A 17,167-nucleotide genomic window follows, 5' to 3' on the forward strand; every position below is an offset into this window, starting at 1 on the left:
TATGGCAATCCGTATTACAAATGCTTTCGTCATTCTACAGGTCCTTGTTTCTCTCCTAGGTATGGAGTGGCAAATACAGATTAATGCCTTGTCAAAGGACATTAGTGCCGTGTCGGGGATCAAACTCAAAACCGTCGAATTTCCAGTCAAGTGCTCAAACCTCTCGATTACGACACCTCTACTATGACTGTGTTCATGCTTAACAACGAAGTCAATTTTTCTCAATTTTTCTTTTCTTTGTTCCAGCTTGCGGATTCGGGCGGCATCTGTGGTCCCTGGGTTCCGCCGTCCGGGGACATCTTCACGCACACAGAGTCCAATGTGGACAGTTTAAACCACACCGACTGGACAACCCCTCTGGCCCTGGTTCCCGATGGTGTTACTTCGATCATCGCCCATATCAGAATAGGAAACTGGCAGGCGGCGCTGCACCATATTGTAACGGTCCGGCCTAGGAGCGGTAAGTCCATCCCGATAAATTAAAGGCTTAGGATAATTATGGTTAACTGAGCCGCTGGGCATTGTTTCACGAAACGAAACTGGTTTTGATACAAACGTTTCAGTGGGATATAGGCAAACTTATGACGGTTACATGAGACGCTTCCATGAGACGGTGCCCTGATGAATGTCCCTGTGACAACCACAACCGACGAAACCTAGCACCAGGATTCATACTTCTCAAGAAAACCAACAAAATGGTTTTACCTGCTTGTTATACTGTACTTTCCCCAACAGGGGAAGCTCTCCTGGAATGGATAGTCGTGGATATTTATCCGTAGATAGTAACTGTTGTCCAAGGGTTAGCTGCCCTGGGAATCATCATGCTAATAAATCTCTTGCCATAAAGCGCCATTGCATCATGGTAATTCTCAATTTAAGAAAATAGAGAAAAGAGAAGAGAGATACAGGTAGATAGGGGATGTATGCAAAATATGACAGATTTAGAGAATGAGCAGGAAGGGAGAAATGTGTATGATTGTGCAAAAATAGGGGGCTTTCGGGTAAAATCTTTGTTGCGCTATCCAGTTTAATTCAAAGAGTCTTTGTAGTGTCACTTGAATTTCAAGCGAAAGTATAATAGTTAAAATCCCCGCCTGACAATAATGTTCTTTGGTATGACATCAGCCTACATTTGTACTCCGAGACCCATCCAGGTGTATTTTAAAATGTATACTGGTAAGCTTGAGCACTCAATATTTGGCAAATTGGTCTATTTTTATATTCTTATAATTCTTAGTTTGAAGCAGCGAAGCAGCATCCTTAAATCGAAATGAGCAATTCTTTGTCGCTCTTAGTCTCTAAACCCGATGCTTATGTATCTCCATTACAATTTTCATCTCTTTACGCTTCACTTCTCATCTATTTCTCAATTCCTGTCATATATTTCGCGTAAAAAGTACAAAGACTCAATGTTATAGAATGAATTCACAACTAGAGAAATCAGTTTGTCATTAAGCAGTTGTATCAAACTTTAAGCTAAGTGTGCTCCGAACTGTCTGTAAAAGCACTTTTGGCATTTTCTGTAAAAGTTCACCACATGAATGCAGACAGCTTTATGAAATGGCTTCATTCGTGAGAGCATTTCGCACAATAATGTCTTTCATCGGCATGTATGTTTTGCACATTGCATGTGGGTTGTGATCCAGAATCGAATTGACAGTAGGGATAAAAACCTCGGTTTCTTCTCCTCCCACAGGAGAAATCACCGAGGAAATGTAATTTTCATCTGTGTGGGTGTGCGGTAGGAGGGGTTCCTTAACCCTTTTCTCGGACAACCCTTTACACGGTACACTGCTCTAACGAGACAGTGAGGATGTTCACTCAAAATAGCAAGTACTATCACCCGTTTATTCACCTGCTAGTGCTAACTATTACCTGCGACTATAGTGACAGGGACGATCCTCTTTTCTTCCTCTACCTGCTGCTTAATGATGTTTTCACAAGAAAGCCAATAGAGCTGGGGAGCTTGATTCAGGGTACGAAATATCTATGAAAATATTCGCGAAATTAGATTTGGCAGAAGATGTCGCAGTGTACTACCGCATTGCGCATAACGATTCAATAACATAGTACCTGGGTTTATACTAAATCGACACAAGGAACGTTCTCATGGACGTTGGTTCTTTGTTCTTTGATATCGCGTGCATCCCCCTGTTTACAAAACTTGTAGCATGTTAAGCCTGTTCTAGTGTGCGCACATAGGTTAAAATCGTTGACATGGGTTAACAAGCATCCTCAAAAGATATGTCTATGTAATTCGGTCACGGGTCATACGAGTCACAACTATTGGAACGCGCCCAACCTCTAAGAGATTAAAATCCAACGTTGTCTGGAAAGATAAATAGTCTGCGAAGCTATGCCGATTGCAACATTTATTTTGGAGGTACAAGTTTGTCCAACTCCTCACACGAGCGACTTTGCCTAGCCCTGGGCTGCGCAAATATCCAATTTTTGCCAAATTGCTTAGCGCAAACGGGTGGCTATATTGCATTGCGCTCGGCTGGTTTCACACTGTACACAGCTGACCGCCTGTGGGCAGCACTGAGATTGATAGTTCCATTAATGAGGATTGGTGAAGTTCGTCATGACATGGCGAGCACATAATGTTCAGGAGAGAGAGAGAGAGCAACATGAGGACGGAGAATAGTTAGAAGTAGGAAATGAAATACGTAAACATAAAGATAACGGACAAAAGCAGGATTTCCTACATGAGTAGATACTCGATTAAGTCTTATCTGGACTACAGATCGACAGAAAAGGACGATGTAATGAAACTTTTGAAGGGTAGGAATAAGTAATATCGTTGAGAAGACGGCGGCAATCTAAATCAGATGATAGCTATAGACGTTCGGACGATGTCCATACGTGTTGCTTACATAACAAGTGGACTTTAGAGATCAGGAATTAAATGTATAAGACGCTTACAAAAAGATGTTAGTGCAGTTCATCTATGAGAAATAAATTAACTATATGTGACTAATCATTGCAGAAAATTGGGGGTGAGGTACCTTGAATTCAAAAGCCTCTTCATTTTGAAAAGCCTCCTCTGATATTCATGGGTATCCTATTTGTAATTACCAGAGAACTTTATGATCTCTTTTCTCTCATTTTCATTGCGGGTAGTCAAATTGCACAATGCGGTTCAACACTGCTTTTCCTATATACATGTACTAGTATTATCATTGATATCATTATTAATATTATTATGATTATGATTATTATTATTTTTATAATTACTGTTGTTATTATTATAATTATTATCATCATAATTATTATTATCATTTATGTCGGTGTTTTCATCATAATGATTATGATAATGATAATAATGATAATAACAACAACAATAATAATGATGATAATAATTATAGTAATAATAATAGTATTTATAATAAGTCATATGGTCATATTTAATAATCAGTACACCTCGTCAGTATTAAAACAGTTAGGGTTCTTATGTCTGAATGAACTCGTTCATCCATGGAAGAATGTGATCCAAAGCAGGAGTTTTTGCAACCATGTCAAGCTGCGTATCGCACAAATAATACCACGTTTATTAATTGCCCCTTTTTTATGATTTTCTTTTACAGAATGCGGAAATAAGAACTGTGAGGAATTGGAGGGGGAGACCTGCTCGAACTGCCCAGCCGACTGTGGACGATGCCCATTATCAATCGGGGCTCTCTCGGGAATCATAGCCGGTTGTATTGTAGTCGTCGGCAGTTTCTGCTGCGTTATCGGGGTAAGATATGAACCCATTCATCATTATATGCTAAAGTTTTGGGAATAACAGTGATTTTCCACTTTCGCCCCCCCCCCAAAAAAAAGCGGTTTTCCGCCATTAGAATATCAGTGCCGACAGGGGGCGCATAGGTTATAATAATGGGTTAAGTGGGAAAATTAAATGATTTCAAACAAAAGTTCTAAATAGAGAATTATAATTGTCACGGTGAACTCCAATTAATTTCACAATTCTATAATTCGTTCATCCTCTAATCGATAGAGTGTTATGGTATGGTATTTAAATAATTGCTCTCATCAAAAAAAAAATTGTGACGATGTTTTTTTTTGTATACTTCTTTTAAATGTAAATAGAACAATTGTATAGTAGTATGGTTTCAACGCGTCTTTTGCTATGATGTGAATGGTATTCAAAAGAGTATGGAATGAAAAATACTATAATGGAATAAAAGAGAACATAAACTTCTCATTTCGCTTTCTTTCGCAGTACTTTTACTGGCGACAGGAGAAGATGTTCTGGGATGAGAGCTGGATCATCAATTACGAAGATATTAAGCCCGGTGAGTAAAACAAGTCATATCTTAAGAATGAATAAATGTTACTTTAATATATATATATATATATTATATATAATGTTCTACCTAATTTTTCAACCCAAGATACGAATGTCTTGGCAACAGAAATCCTACTTGATTGATATTGAATGGTAATATATACACTTGCGGTCACATAGTCACGTAGAAGTTGGAGAGAAATTTATGGAACGACACTGATAGAAAATGAAAACGTGGTTAGTGAAAGAATACATAGATGTTTTGGCATTCAATTCTACGAAGCATCTCTATAACTTTTTATTACACATTTTATTATACACTTGGCTCAACTTCATGTTTCTTCATGACTACTCCAAAGGCTTTTAAAAATTGGCTTCCACCTTTTTCAAAAGTAGTCACACTTATTGACATGACGTTGAACCTCCCATTTAAAGCCACGAATCTGGTAAAATGCTGATGTTGATGATGATGATGATGCAGAAGAACTTATTTCAATGATCTCAATATAAAGCCATTGTTTACAGGAGGATTATTTATGATTAAAAGAAATACATTTTCTAAAATTGTAATTACCATTTTATTTTCAGACACTGGTCAGCGCGGTTTTGGCGGGAGTGTCATCAGTATTCGGGGAGACTGCGACACATCGGCTTCTAGCGTGTCCGGTTTTGTACATACAGCACATCACAAACAGGTCTTCGCTCAAACGGGAATCTAGTAAGTTATAATTGGTGCCATCTTGGTTACCTTTTCTCTTTCTTATCGAAAGGTATTAACACGTGACGGTACATGGGAAGTTGGGAATGATCAGATGATGATGATGCAGAAGAAATCCTTGCAATTAATATTGTTAGCTGTTTCCTATACATTTTCCGATCATTTTTGTTAACTTAAGGTAGAGTATTACAATGATACTCGCTACAAGTGGCTTAATCAGTGTATAATTACGGCGTTGGTATGTACGAAGTTTCATAGAGAGGCAGTCAAATCGGACATCCATCGTCACCATCACCATTGGACATTGTCATCTCGTTATCAATGATGAGATTGATTGCTAAGATGTAAATATAATATCGTTACATTTACTTGGTGTTTTATTAATAAAGTATCTCCCTATATATGTAAAGAAGAAACATACATGATAAAATAATGTAAACAAAACCAAACCATAAAGATTCAATGTGTTCAATCTTCAATTAATTACTAAAGCCATTTTATATCTCAGTGATATCCTCAAAACGACACCAAACCGACGATAGCTTTGCCATTCGTGGTGCCATTTTGTTCTCCCAGCGTAGTGTTGATCTAGTATCGATGTCGTCGGTGTGGCCCGGGCAAAGACAACCTTGAACTGTAAAGGAGGAGCCTTTATTCTGACACTGGATCTCGCATTCGGGCATTCCCCCGCCCAAATACTTCCAAGTCATTACCTCCAAGCGTGCTTAGCATTTTACCGTCGTCAGGCGCCGGGTGGATTTCGTAATGTTCTTGGGCGGGAGAATAGGCAAAGTACATGTTATCCCACTCTCCCGATTGGTATTTTCTAAAAAAAAAAACACTTTCCTCTTTTAAAAACCAGAGAGATCTAACAATTACAAGACGCGCAAAATAGTGGACAAGTCCAAGGTATTTCGTCATTGTCGGTCCAATATCCTACCGAGAATAAAGGAAATGAAAACAATGTTGGCATCGAATGTGTAATTACTCTTAATGTTTGGTCTCATCCCAGCTCTAGGTCTCTCGACTGGATATGATTATCCGAAAATACTAAAATCGTACACGCAGTCAGTAATGTATGGGACAGAATACCATTGACTAGCTTGTCCTGATTAAAAAAGTAAGGGTCTACATGTATAAATAGATGCTATTTGCAATGGAGGTCAATGTGTGGGACTGATAATGTTAACGGAGCGTGCAACCTATTAACTCTGCACGCACAGAGATTCTAATTTGACAATTTCCCACAATCCCTGAAGCCTTGAGCAGAGCCTAGTTATGTCAGTCTCTGCATGGCTATGTCCTGAGCAGCTAAAATACATAGCCTATGCAGTATGCTGTCAGCCTAGTCTCACAGTACAGACACTGTTACGTACAGCTATTGACAAGAGCTGCAAACTACAACCAATAGACCAGTTCACGGTTAGCACATGTCCCAACTGACCCAGAATATCCACAGATCTTCAAGACATGAAGAGGTCCCACTTTGTATATTTAAAAAAATCACTCCTACAGCGATGGAGGTGCTACATAAATAGCCTTTGTTTTCCCTTTTCAAAGAATACTTTCACCTGTGTATCAGTAGTGCATAAATGAATAATTATTGCATAACTTTAATTAGCACGTACCCAGTATTTTGTCTCCATGTATTTCACACTTTGGTCTGCAATGACCTTTATCTGCCCATACTCAGACTGCAACTATGAACTGGATTTTTATTCATCGACATTTAGTTTTAACGAAACTTGACGCCTAGCTACTTGCCACTGAACGACAAAAGTGCGATGTACTCTTCCAAATATACCTGGTGACAAAAATATCCACTTTTCTTTATTACACCCCTTGAGACTCGCCTCACTACCTCCACACCGACTGTTTTTTCTGCTTTGCCATCTTTCAATCTCTTTCCTTCTACCTTTATATTACTATTTCTATTTTTGCGTTCGACGACCCCCAACGTTTCACTATTGCAATCATTCTGATACCCCCTACAACTGATTTTATGATGCAGTATCCTTGCTTGATGATAAAGTCTCTACCCCATCTCTCTCTCTCTCTCTCTCTCTCTCTCTCTCTCTCTCTCTCTCTCTCTCACACTCTCTTCCTTTCTGTTTTGTCTTTTTGAATCTCTGCCACTTCTTCTCTCCGTCTATGTCTCGTTTCATTCCCCATCCTATCTCATATTCTCCGTGTCTTTCTCATTCTAACCATCTCTATCCTCCTCCTCCTCACGTTCTCTCGCTCTCTCTCTCTCTTCCTCTCCCCCCTCTCTCTCTCTCTCTATCTATCTCTCTCTCTCTCTCCTTCCCCCCTCTTCTCTCTATCGTATCCCTGCCGTGGTCTGGAAAATGAGATTGTGAATTTGGACTGTTTTAAATTTGAATTGGAAAGTTAATCATATGAGACGCAGTTGATTATATTGGAAACACGTGATCCAAAACCTCACACTTGGCGAACAGTAAGATTGTAAGAAATAAACATATCAGTTTCATCTACATAACATTAATGATTTGTCTTTTTTTCTTCAAATATTATAATCTAGTAATGGACAGACTGTAGCTGTGAAGATGATCGCCAAAAATTCGTTCACTCTCGACAAAAGAATTCGAAAAGAAGTGAAACAAGTTCGGTAAGTCCAATGTTCTATTCTGTTGTATGAGCCAAAATGATCTCAAAGACTTTCGAGAAATCAAAACAAACGGCTATTTCCAAATTGTATATATCACAAGGAAATCGTGTTTTGATTATGCAATGTGTCACTGTCCCGTTCATACTTTCCAAATGATGACACACCAGCCTATTTGAATTTACCTTGGAGGTTCGAAAGTTTTTTTTGTTGTAATTCTGGCCACCCAATTAAAGAGAAGGTTGAGTTCTGGGAAGAAGTGAAGAATAATTTGTGAGCGTTATCATTGATATTATGCAAATGTGGAAGAACATCAGATAAAACATGTTCCCTAAAAAGTATGGCTCTTCAAATGCCTTCATATTCTAAATATGGCATGTAACATCGTAAAAATCGGGACGGATTTTTACGCCACGTGTTCGTGCAGTTCCATACACATCTTTCTGTATACAGTGCTTGTAACTTTACCAAGACTTGGCCAAATTTCTTATCATTTTGATTATTCCAGAACCTTGCAATACACACCAATACTTTTTTTTTTTTTTATGGTCAGTTTTTATTCTTTTCTCTTTGAAACAAATTATAATCGTAGTACAAATTACAATCATCATACAATCATTACTTATATGCTAGATGATCGACTTTTTCTGATCGATTCCACACCGTTTCTTTCACGATGCAAATCGCATGACCAGAACTCAACTTTATCTTTAACCAAACTTACCATGATGAATTGTGTGGACAAAACAACATATCGCGATATTTTCAGCAAAACAGGGTGTATCGGCGATAGCGCCACGGGGGAGAAAAACTATATTTCTACGACTGAAACCGAGTACACATTTACCTGATAAAAACATTCAGAAAGCCAACAAGTGTCGGTTATATAATATATTCCGCACAACAGAACGAGACAAAGTAATAAATGCCTTCGAAGTCATTTTCCCTTTCTCCTCAAAAATGTTAAAATTGTAACACGATCGGGATGAGGTACGGTAGAGGGATGACTAAGTATTCCAAAGATGCATTTTCTTTCGGAGGATTTTTGATATCCTGCGGATTCACAGTGCATAAACAATGAAACGTTTGGAATAAGAAATTGGCAGGAGATTGAGTGATACGTCCCTCGGTAGCAGCGTTGTCCCGTGTGGCTATTCTGTAGAGATATGCCTCCGAGGTACTTGATTCAATTTCATTTTCAATTTGAATACATGACTTGTACACATGATGCGGCTGGAGACCTTCCCCTATCTCTTTGTCAACATCAACATCAAGAATGTTTGGAGTCTCGATCTTCTTCTATTTTTCTTCTTCTATTTCCTATTCTCTCTGCTTCTACACCTACCAATTTCTCATTTCTCTCACCCCTTTTCCTCTAATTCCCTTCCCTCTCTTTCGTTTGTTTTACTTTTAGTTTTCCTCTCACTCTCACCTCACTCCCTACGTCTCTCGTGTCTCACCCCTCCCCTTCTCCCTATCCCCCCCTCTCTCCTTTTCTTTATACCGTTTCTGTCACGTCACCATCTATCACACTACTCACTCGTTTTCCTTTCTTTCTTTCTTTTTCTCTCTCTCTCTCTCTCTCTCTCTCTCTCTCTCTCTCTCTATCTGTCTCTTCTCTTTTCCGTTTCTGTCACTTCACCATCTATCACATCTTTGAATAAATATCCGACATCGAATACCCCTCCCGTTGACATTCACTTGACCTTTTACACTGCATTAAACATTTTTCGATGTGCCATTCTACGTGTATAATACGGCAGGGTTTATCAACCTCTCGAAGGTTTAGTGGTATATATTTAAAGACCATATCCGAACTGAAAAATAAAAACGTTAAATTATGTATCAACGTAAAGCTTATAAGCAATAGATAACAATAATATCAATCATATGCCATTTTAGTGTCTGTCAGAGGAGTATCAGCTATCTGAAAACTCAAAATCTAAAGCTTTGAAAATCGGAAGTTGTCGACATAAAAACTTGCTATCGACTTGATGACATTATCTTATGTGAATTTGCATTAATTAAGCACGGCTCAACATCTTAGCTATATAGATGAACCGGTCTAGTCCACATGTTATGTCGTCACTTTAACTTCGGCAAATTTGACCACTGTTGACTTGTAATTGGGAGGGGTGCGGAAAATGTGGTTTCACTTGCCTTTTGTGCAATAATGAAAGGGTAAATACTCTTTATTCCTTTATATTTGTATTCTACAAACATTCAGTTTTCCATTTATATCAAGTTTTATTTTCATCGCGGATGTTGCCTTTCCATCATTTTCCACCTCAGATTAAAATTAAACTGTAGCAGATATGTTATTGCTAAAAATTAAAAATCTAAATGTTGGCATTATTCTTATATGGCTAATGATTCAAAACCCAAATCATTATGTTGGTCACTTGTAACGGATTAACATCAAGTGTGCCGAATACGATGAGGTGTGGAAATTACATTCTTATCAATTATATAAAATATTTAGATGTAGTACCTTATTTATATCGAATTTACTTGAGAAAAAAAAGGAATCGTGAGTCAGTTCGTTTGTATATCTTAAAGTCGTTTATCATAACGCGGAAAATCAAATCAAGTTCAATAGAGCATTTTTGTAATGTAATCAAATTAAATGCATAAATATTTGTTAAGTGTCAATTTAAAAATCATTTCATTTACTTTTTTTTTTTTTTTACAAATAATTGTATTTCAATAGTCAAAATGCGAATTGAATATCATTACGTCTTGTTATGTAGGACAACCATAATGTGTGTCCTACCTACCAACAAGTATTGTATAGAATTTGCATCCTGACCATTGAAATGCAATTACTCATAACAGGTGAATGAAAAGATTTGTAATATCGCACACAGCAAAGATTTATCCATTAAATTTGAATACATCATTATGAAAATAGTCTATAGCAGTATCCTGCTGTGTATCCAAAAAAAAAGCAGAGTCATATATTTCCACAGATGAAAGAAAATGTTACTAAAAATGCTTTAGGCTACTTTTTCGTAAGTCTCAGCGATCGTTTTCACGAGAACCTGCCCTACTTAGTAGCTTTTTCTTCTCACTGAAACGCATAATCCAATCAATTTTGTTTTGGTCATCTTTAAAATGTAACAACACTATCGAATAGCGAATTCTCCCCACCCCCTACACTGAAATCCTATTACGATTTAAAAAAAAATATAACGCTGGGGAAAAGTCCCTTCTCTTAAAATATGATACTGTGCATCGATCGAAATTATCAAATTACCTGTTAAGATAGGAGGAAAAAAAATGGAAGATGATAGAAGAGGGAAAACGGTTAAATATCGACGGAACCTAAAACGTATTCTGAGTGTCCCAGAGCAATAAAAGAAAAACGAAAAGGTATGTTCCTGTAATGCCCCGAGGGCAACAGGGCGACAAAATGAAATAAGTGGTAATCATTATCTTCTGTCCCGATGAAATAACTTCTCGTAACGCGAGCAATAATACACAAGCTGTACACACTTTGAGCTGATACAAGCCCAGAGAGCGCAGTTCACACTGAGCAGGGAGTCAGAAAACTGTGAATATATATACATATATTTATGTAAGGGGGTATGTGTGTATGTTTATGTGCGTGTGTGCGTGTCCATGTATGTGTGAATGTGGGTGTGTGTGTGTGAGTGTGTATATAACTTGAAGAAGAAAAAAAGACAAATATGTTGCAAATGGCTGCATCATTTATATATATATATATATATATATATATATATATATAGTTGTTGCTACCTTGTTTGGCGTTCAACAATAAGGGATAAAGCAACGTCGATCTGGCGCTGCTCAGTGGCTGCCGGGCTCACGATCAATTGGGCAAAAAGAATTTCCGTTTCGGTTTAATAAAATTTGGAGTGGACTATTAGGCTATTATTATTATTATTATTATATATTTTTTTTTACTCTAGTGGCGTTGTGACTACTCCGCAAAGTTTGCAGAATATACAACTTTATTTCAAGCATACTGTGCACACGTATCAATATTAATGGTCAAAGTAATGTAGTTTTTCAATGAATAAAATCAAAATCAATATAATATAATATTGATACACATTTTGATCTCAAATATTTTTTAAGGACGGTATAAATGGAGTTATAACTTGTCAATGCGCCCCGTTTATCAAATTCTTATGTATCCACATTAGGAACAAAAGGCGATGTATGAAACATTACTTTAAGGCCTTGAAGCAATTACATCAGACATTTTGTTTTCCACAAACTTAACCTTCTACTCTACTCCACTTGCGTACAAGTTTCTTCAATAGAAAGATGAAGTAGAGGAGACCCCCCCCCCCGAGGAGACCCCCCCCAAAAAAAAAAAAAAAAAAAAAAATACAGGATGTGCATGTTCATGTAAATTCATGGGAACCCTAGAAATAAAACAGAACGAGAAGAAGATGTATCATGGGTCGGAGTAGAAAACGAACCCTTTACAATCGTTTGCCAAGTCCTGCATTTTAATCCGTTCCTTTGATTGATCTTAAGTGCATTTCTAGTAGATGTCTTCGGCACTTACGTATTTAATCTGCCATCTAATTACATTAATGGTCCTCCTCCGAACACCGCGAACCCTTTTGTATCACGAAGAGGTGATCGCTCATGGTTCAGAATCGTGTGCTAAGATGAACCCGGGGTTGAGTTGCTCCGAGAGAATCTTAGTATACATTATTCACATTAGAAGAAAGGGATCCCCCATCACTTCTGTCTCTGAATATATAACATTTTTATGGATGGAAAAACAACGATATATGTGGAGCGAGGGTTAGTCCCATTATCAGAAAAGGATTAATTAAAAAACTTCGACATTATAACTATTAATTGGTATATGAAGAATAAACGAATATCTGAATTCGTCATTTCACATCAAGACTGCATTTATAAACTGTTGGAAGATCATAAATCTAGCATGTCTTTGATAAGAAGTTAACCGACATATGATAACGCCATTAATAGTATAACTTAATATGCCTAGCATTACTGACACGTATACTACATGTACAAAAAGAAAATATCATCGATAATTTTTGAGAATCTGCTAGGATGTGCCCATTTGTATTATCCTGGGTTATCAAAATACATGTTAACTACTCACTACTCAATCAAAACTTAGTGACATGGTAATAAGTAAGTTGTGACATCTTTCAAACACATGGATTAGATAATGACAGGGCCTACGATTCACAAAATCCGTTACAGCTTCCTGGCTTAACAAAGAAATATATTCGTGAATAAAAATTCCTGCAGACGTAGAGTATTCATACAAATCAATGTTACTACAGGAAACATACGTGGTTATAAAACTCAAGTGACACCTGTTTGTTAAACCGTTGACGTTACATTTGTCCTTTGACATTACGATGAATGATTTGTAGGAAGTCATAACATCGTGGACAAGAGATTCTGACCTCGAACCTTCAACATCTCTCTCGCCCCCCCCCCCCCCACCATCCCTTCGTCACCGTCACAGAAAACATGTTTGAACTGTTTTAAAGGACAGGCCACTATGCTTTATTTACACAATACTCGATCTCAGTCTATATGTATACACGGTGTAAAAGATTCATTCATATATTCTGTTCACCCTTTCATAATAAGGACAAAGCTACATCAAGAAGGGGGCTATTTATTTAGGATTGGGGTCAAATCCTTATTTCATAAATGACTGCTCATCATTTACTGTATTATCTACGTTCATGGTATCTGTAATGTAAAATTTCATAATGAAGGGGAGGGGGGAGGGGTTCTCTTTTAGCACTTCACCTCTAGATCAGGCACCGTCCTTTCAATTCGATACACGCGCCATTTCCCAAATGTGCATGCCCCTACCCTCCATGCCCTCCTGTAAACACCCGAGGCAAAAATAATAACCCGGCCAAATTTGGGATGCCATCCGCCCTCCGAAGGTGCATGGTGGCTTCGCGAAACGGGAGGCGAAAGGGAGAGAGTTAGAGTTAGAGAGAGAGAGAGAGAGATTGAGAGATATGGATACAGAGACAGGGACAGAGAGAGAGAGAGAGAGAGAGCGATGGAGACAGGGACAGAGACAGAGAGATAGAGAGACAGACAGAGAGAGAGAGCGAGAGAGAGAGAGAGAGAGAGAGAGAGGGGGAGGGAGAGAGAGAGACAGACAGATAGAGAGACAAAAACCCAGTCATAATCAACATTCGCTCGGCTACCCCGCACACCTGCCCACTATCTCTATCGCCCGGGAATATATTCGTCCCCTCCAGGGAGGCGTTCTTTCTTCCTCTATTAATGAAAGAAACAAGCTGAATGAGGGGAGCGAAAGATGTCACGAGGAATTGCTTGAATGGAAAGGACAATGTTTGGATAAGGGAGTGCGCCCACTATCGACCTATTTGGATGAACTGGAAACGGGAGAAGACAGGATGGGGGATATGTTGACCCGACTTCCATGAATGAATGAATGAACGAACGTGCCTCTAATGTGACTTCTGTGACCCCTAATTGCCCCATACGTCCAGAGACAAGATACGATTTTGACTATCCAAACACATCCAAAATGGATTTCATGTGCCAAGTCACGTCACCTGCAGGTGCAACGCAGTAAAGTCATGTATCCATTTATCGAACCGGGTGCATGCATGGGCGTTGGTTTGGAGAGGACGAGATGAAGATGTTCATATCTACTTTAGATAATGCAAAACGTTGTGTTCTAAATCTTAATTCTTACAGCTCATAGCCTATTTTCTTCGTTCATGCACTAATTTGCTCTTCCATTTGCCAACATTATGCTCATGTGTGTATTGGGTTTTTACAGACGTCTATCAATCAGATATAATTATTTACTTTTAAACGTCAGCATCCGAAAGACGTGACTCAGTTTCGAACATGCGTCCTCGGCTGAATCAGCTTGTAACTTCCATTGTTAGCTGGATAACAGGCGCACGCCACAATGCCTTTTGAAAATGGCGTACATTAATATTGGTTTATTTTTTCAAGAAGCAAAATTATACAAATACAAATATTAAATTTAGATGGAACCACACATTACAATAACTAACATAATACCCTTTGTCTACAAATGACTAGAATTGTTGCTCATTTTTGTCATACGACTACATATGACTAATTTTGATTTAATACAGCGATGTTGTTTCAATCTATTATTTCAATCTGCGTTTTGAATCAACATGGCTTTTTTTGTCTCCATTTACATTGTAGCAATGTTATAAACACCGTCTCATACACTTTCAATAATACCCGTCTATGCCCACAATGGTGTATCCAGAAGCTGGCGTAAGCCCGCCCCTTTAAAAATACTTTCAATTTGGAGGAAAAAGAATACTAACACACTTTTATCAGCCGATTAACACGTTCATCTCCACCCGCTGTTCGAATACCGGGAGAATCTCCAATGTTTTAGGGATACGCCTTTGCCAATATGACTGGTGTTTCTAGGTTTCACTATGTATAAAGCCTACTAAATTTCCGATTTCCTATCTTTTTGTACAGTGACCTACAGCATTCGAACCTCTGCAAGTTCGCCGGAGGGTGCATCGAGGTGCCAAACGTATCCATCATCACAGAATATTGCCCCAAGGGCGCCCTCTCCGATGTCCTCTTAAACGAAGATGTGCCCCTCAACTGGAGTTTTAGGTGAGTTCACTTTAAATCACAACATGTTCCGATAACCCTGCAAGAAGAGCTTATCAGTTAGGTTACAAGAGTATTGAGTTTCATTTAAAGGGATCCGGTAACTTTGTCTCAGATTCTGAAACAAAATCCTGGATTCAGCTCATGCCATGAGCCATGATAATTATAAACCTTTAGGTCAGTCAGGAACCCCATGACTTTTACAAACCGATCGCCTGTCTGATTATCAAGATATTTCTGATTGGAAATCGAAACCAAATTTTTTTTTTCTTAACGGTTTTCATAACATTACAGTCTATTGGGGAAAACGAGTATGGTAAAACCGGTCACTCAAAGATTTTTACTTTTTGAGGCACTTCTTGATCGTTTTGATGCACAATTTGTTTAGGGCTTCAATATTACACCATATCACAGACACTGATAACATATAGGGCCGTGCATCTCAGATTTAACATTGTTAAACGATGCCTAATTGTAATTGTTTGCTCTGGTTCGTTCATAGTATTGTAGCTATGCGTCATGGTTTCTACTACTAATCTACTATTCTGATATTACTTTGTACGGGGAAGTAAATGTTTCCCGCTACTTGGTCAGAAACGCAATTATATTAACATATAATTATTCCACAACCATGCGTTCTTCTGATTTAACACATTCAGTGACATTCAGAGATGTGTATCCAAACAAATGGGATATTATGTACATCATAACTGATTTATAGGAAGCAAATTCTATTGTAATTTACGTATTATACATCTACACAAGAACGCAGCCAAACATATTGTGATGAAGCGATTTCAGCCACAGCATCGATTCCAGGCTATTATTTGGTATTTGCATTTTAAATGTTGACATCGAGTGCAGGAGGATACGAAAATAATTGTAGGCATCCGCTTTCGAAATCAGGAGGGAGCTTAGAGTAAATCGTAGCCCCAAGATAAAAGAATTCGAATATTGGAATAAATAAAACAAAACCGCACAAGCGGTTCAACATGGATAAAAAGCTTTCAAAAACTGTGTCAAGTATACGTGACCGATATAAAGGTTGTTTGGAAACTACAAATTGCAGAATCGGGCCTTTTAAATTTACCATGTATATATTATCGGGTGCACATGTTACTCTTCAACTGTTGTGATTCAAAATGCAGTAATACATCAGACGTTGTGTAGTAAAAAACAGTATTCAACCTAAAAGTTATTGTTTTGAAACTAGAAAATGTTTTGAATCAACAAAAATGCAAATCGTTGTTGATTCGATTCGATTTAGGATTTTTTTGTTGTTGTTAACAACCTTAAAAATATATCTCTCTATTGTTGTTTAACAAACCATATATTATGATAGCCATGCACCATACAACAATTGAAACAGCCATTCTTGCACACATAATAATGCTTTATTTATCAATTGAGCAAAGAATAAGATGCAAATGTAAACAATGGTACCGTTTATATCATACTCTATAGGCACTGCCTTACAGTACGAACCGATATCCTCTTCTCCATTGCTCAGTTTCTTTTGCCAAAAATTCGAAGAAGTCATATCGATTTTTTTTCTCCCCCTCTCTCTCTCTGTGTCTCTCTCTGTCTCTCTGTCTCTCTTTTTGTGTGTGTCTCTCTCTATCTTCTCCCGTTTCTCTCTACCAGATTTTCATTTTGCATGGACGTAGCTCGGGGGATGCACTATATGCACAACAACAAGCTCTACCATGGCAAACTGACGTCATCAAATTGCGTTGTGGATGACAGATGGGTGGTGAAGATAGCAGGTTGGTCTTGGGATGGAGGGCACCAGGGCCCAGTTTCATAAAACTTGATATCAATAACAAGTTACAAGCTACTGTTATAAGCTACTGAATCCTGGCATCTGATTGGTTATCAGCAGACTTGTCAC

The 17,167-nt window shown here is 38.1% G+C and overlaps 1 protein-coding gene across 1 annotated transcript in view; it reads left to right on the forward strand.

Annotated features, from left to right (window-relative positions):
* The first annotated feature begins 249 nt into the window (after nucleotides 1-249).
* Nucleotides 250-17,167, forward strand: part of LOC100889870 (atrial natriuretic peptide receptor 1) — a 29,385-nt gene continuing 12,467 nt past the window's right edge. Inside the window, exons 1-7 of the mRNA XM_030996442.1 lie at nucleotides 250-460; nucleotides 3,588-3,739; nucleotides 4,226-4,298; nucleotides 4,880-5,009; nucleotides 7,552-7,638; nucleotides 15,136-15,279; nucleotides 16,921-17,042. Of these exons, the coding sequence (XP_030852302.1) occupies nucleotides 4,250-4,298; nucleotides 4,880-5,009; nucleotides 7,552-7,638; nucleotides 15,136-15,279; nucleotides 16,921-17,042 (532 nt within the window). The 5' untranslated portion in view covers nucleotides 250-460; nucleotides 3,588-3,739; nucleotides 4,226-4,249. The remainder of the gene's footprint in view (nucleotides 461-3,587; nucleotides 3,740-4,225; nucleotides 4,299-4,879; nucleotides 5,010-7,551; nucleotides 7,639-15,135; nucleotides 15,280-16,920; nucleotides 17,043-17,167) is intronic.

The sequence above is a fragment of the Strongylocentrotus purpuratus genome, unplaced genomic scaffold (genome assembly GCF_000002235.5).
Source record: "Strongylocentrotus purpuratus isolate Spur 01 unplaced genomic scaffold, Spur_5.0 spur5_scaffold_3, whole genome shotgun sequence".
Lineage (NCBI taxonomy): Eukaryota > Metazoa > Echinodermata > Echinoidea > Camarodonta > Strongylocentrotidae > Strongylocentrotus > Strongylocentrotus purpuratus.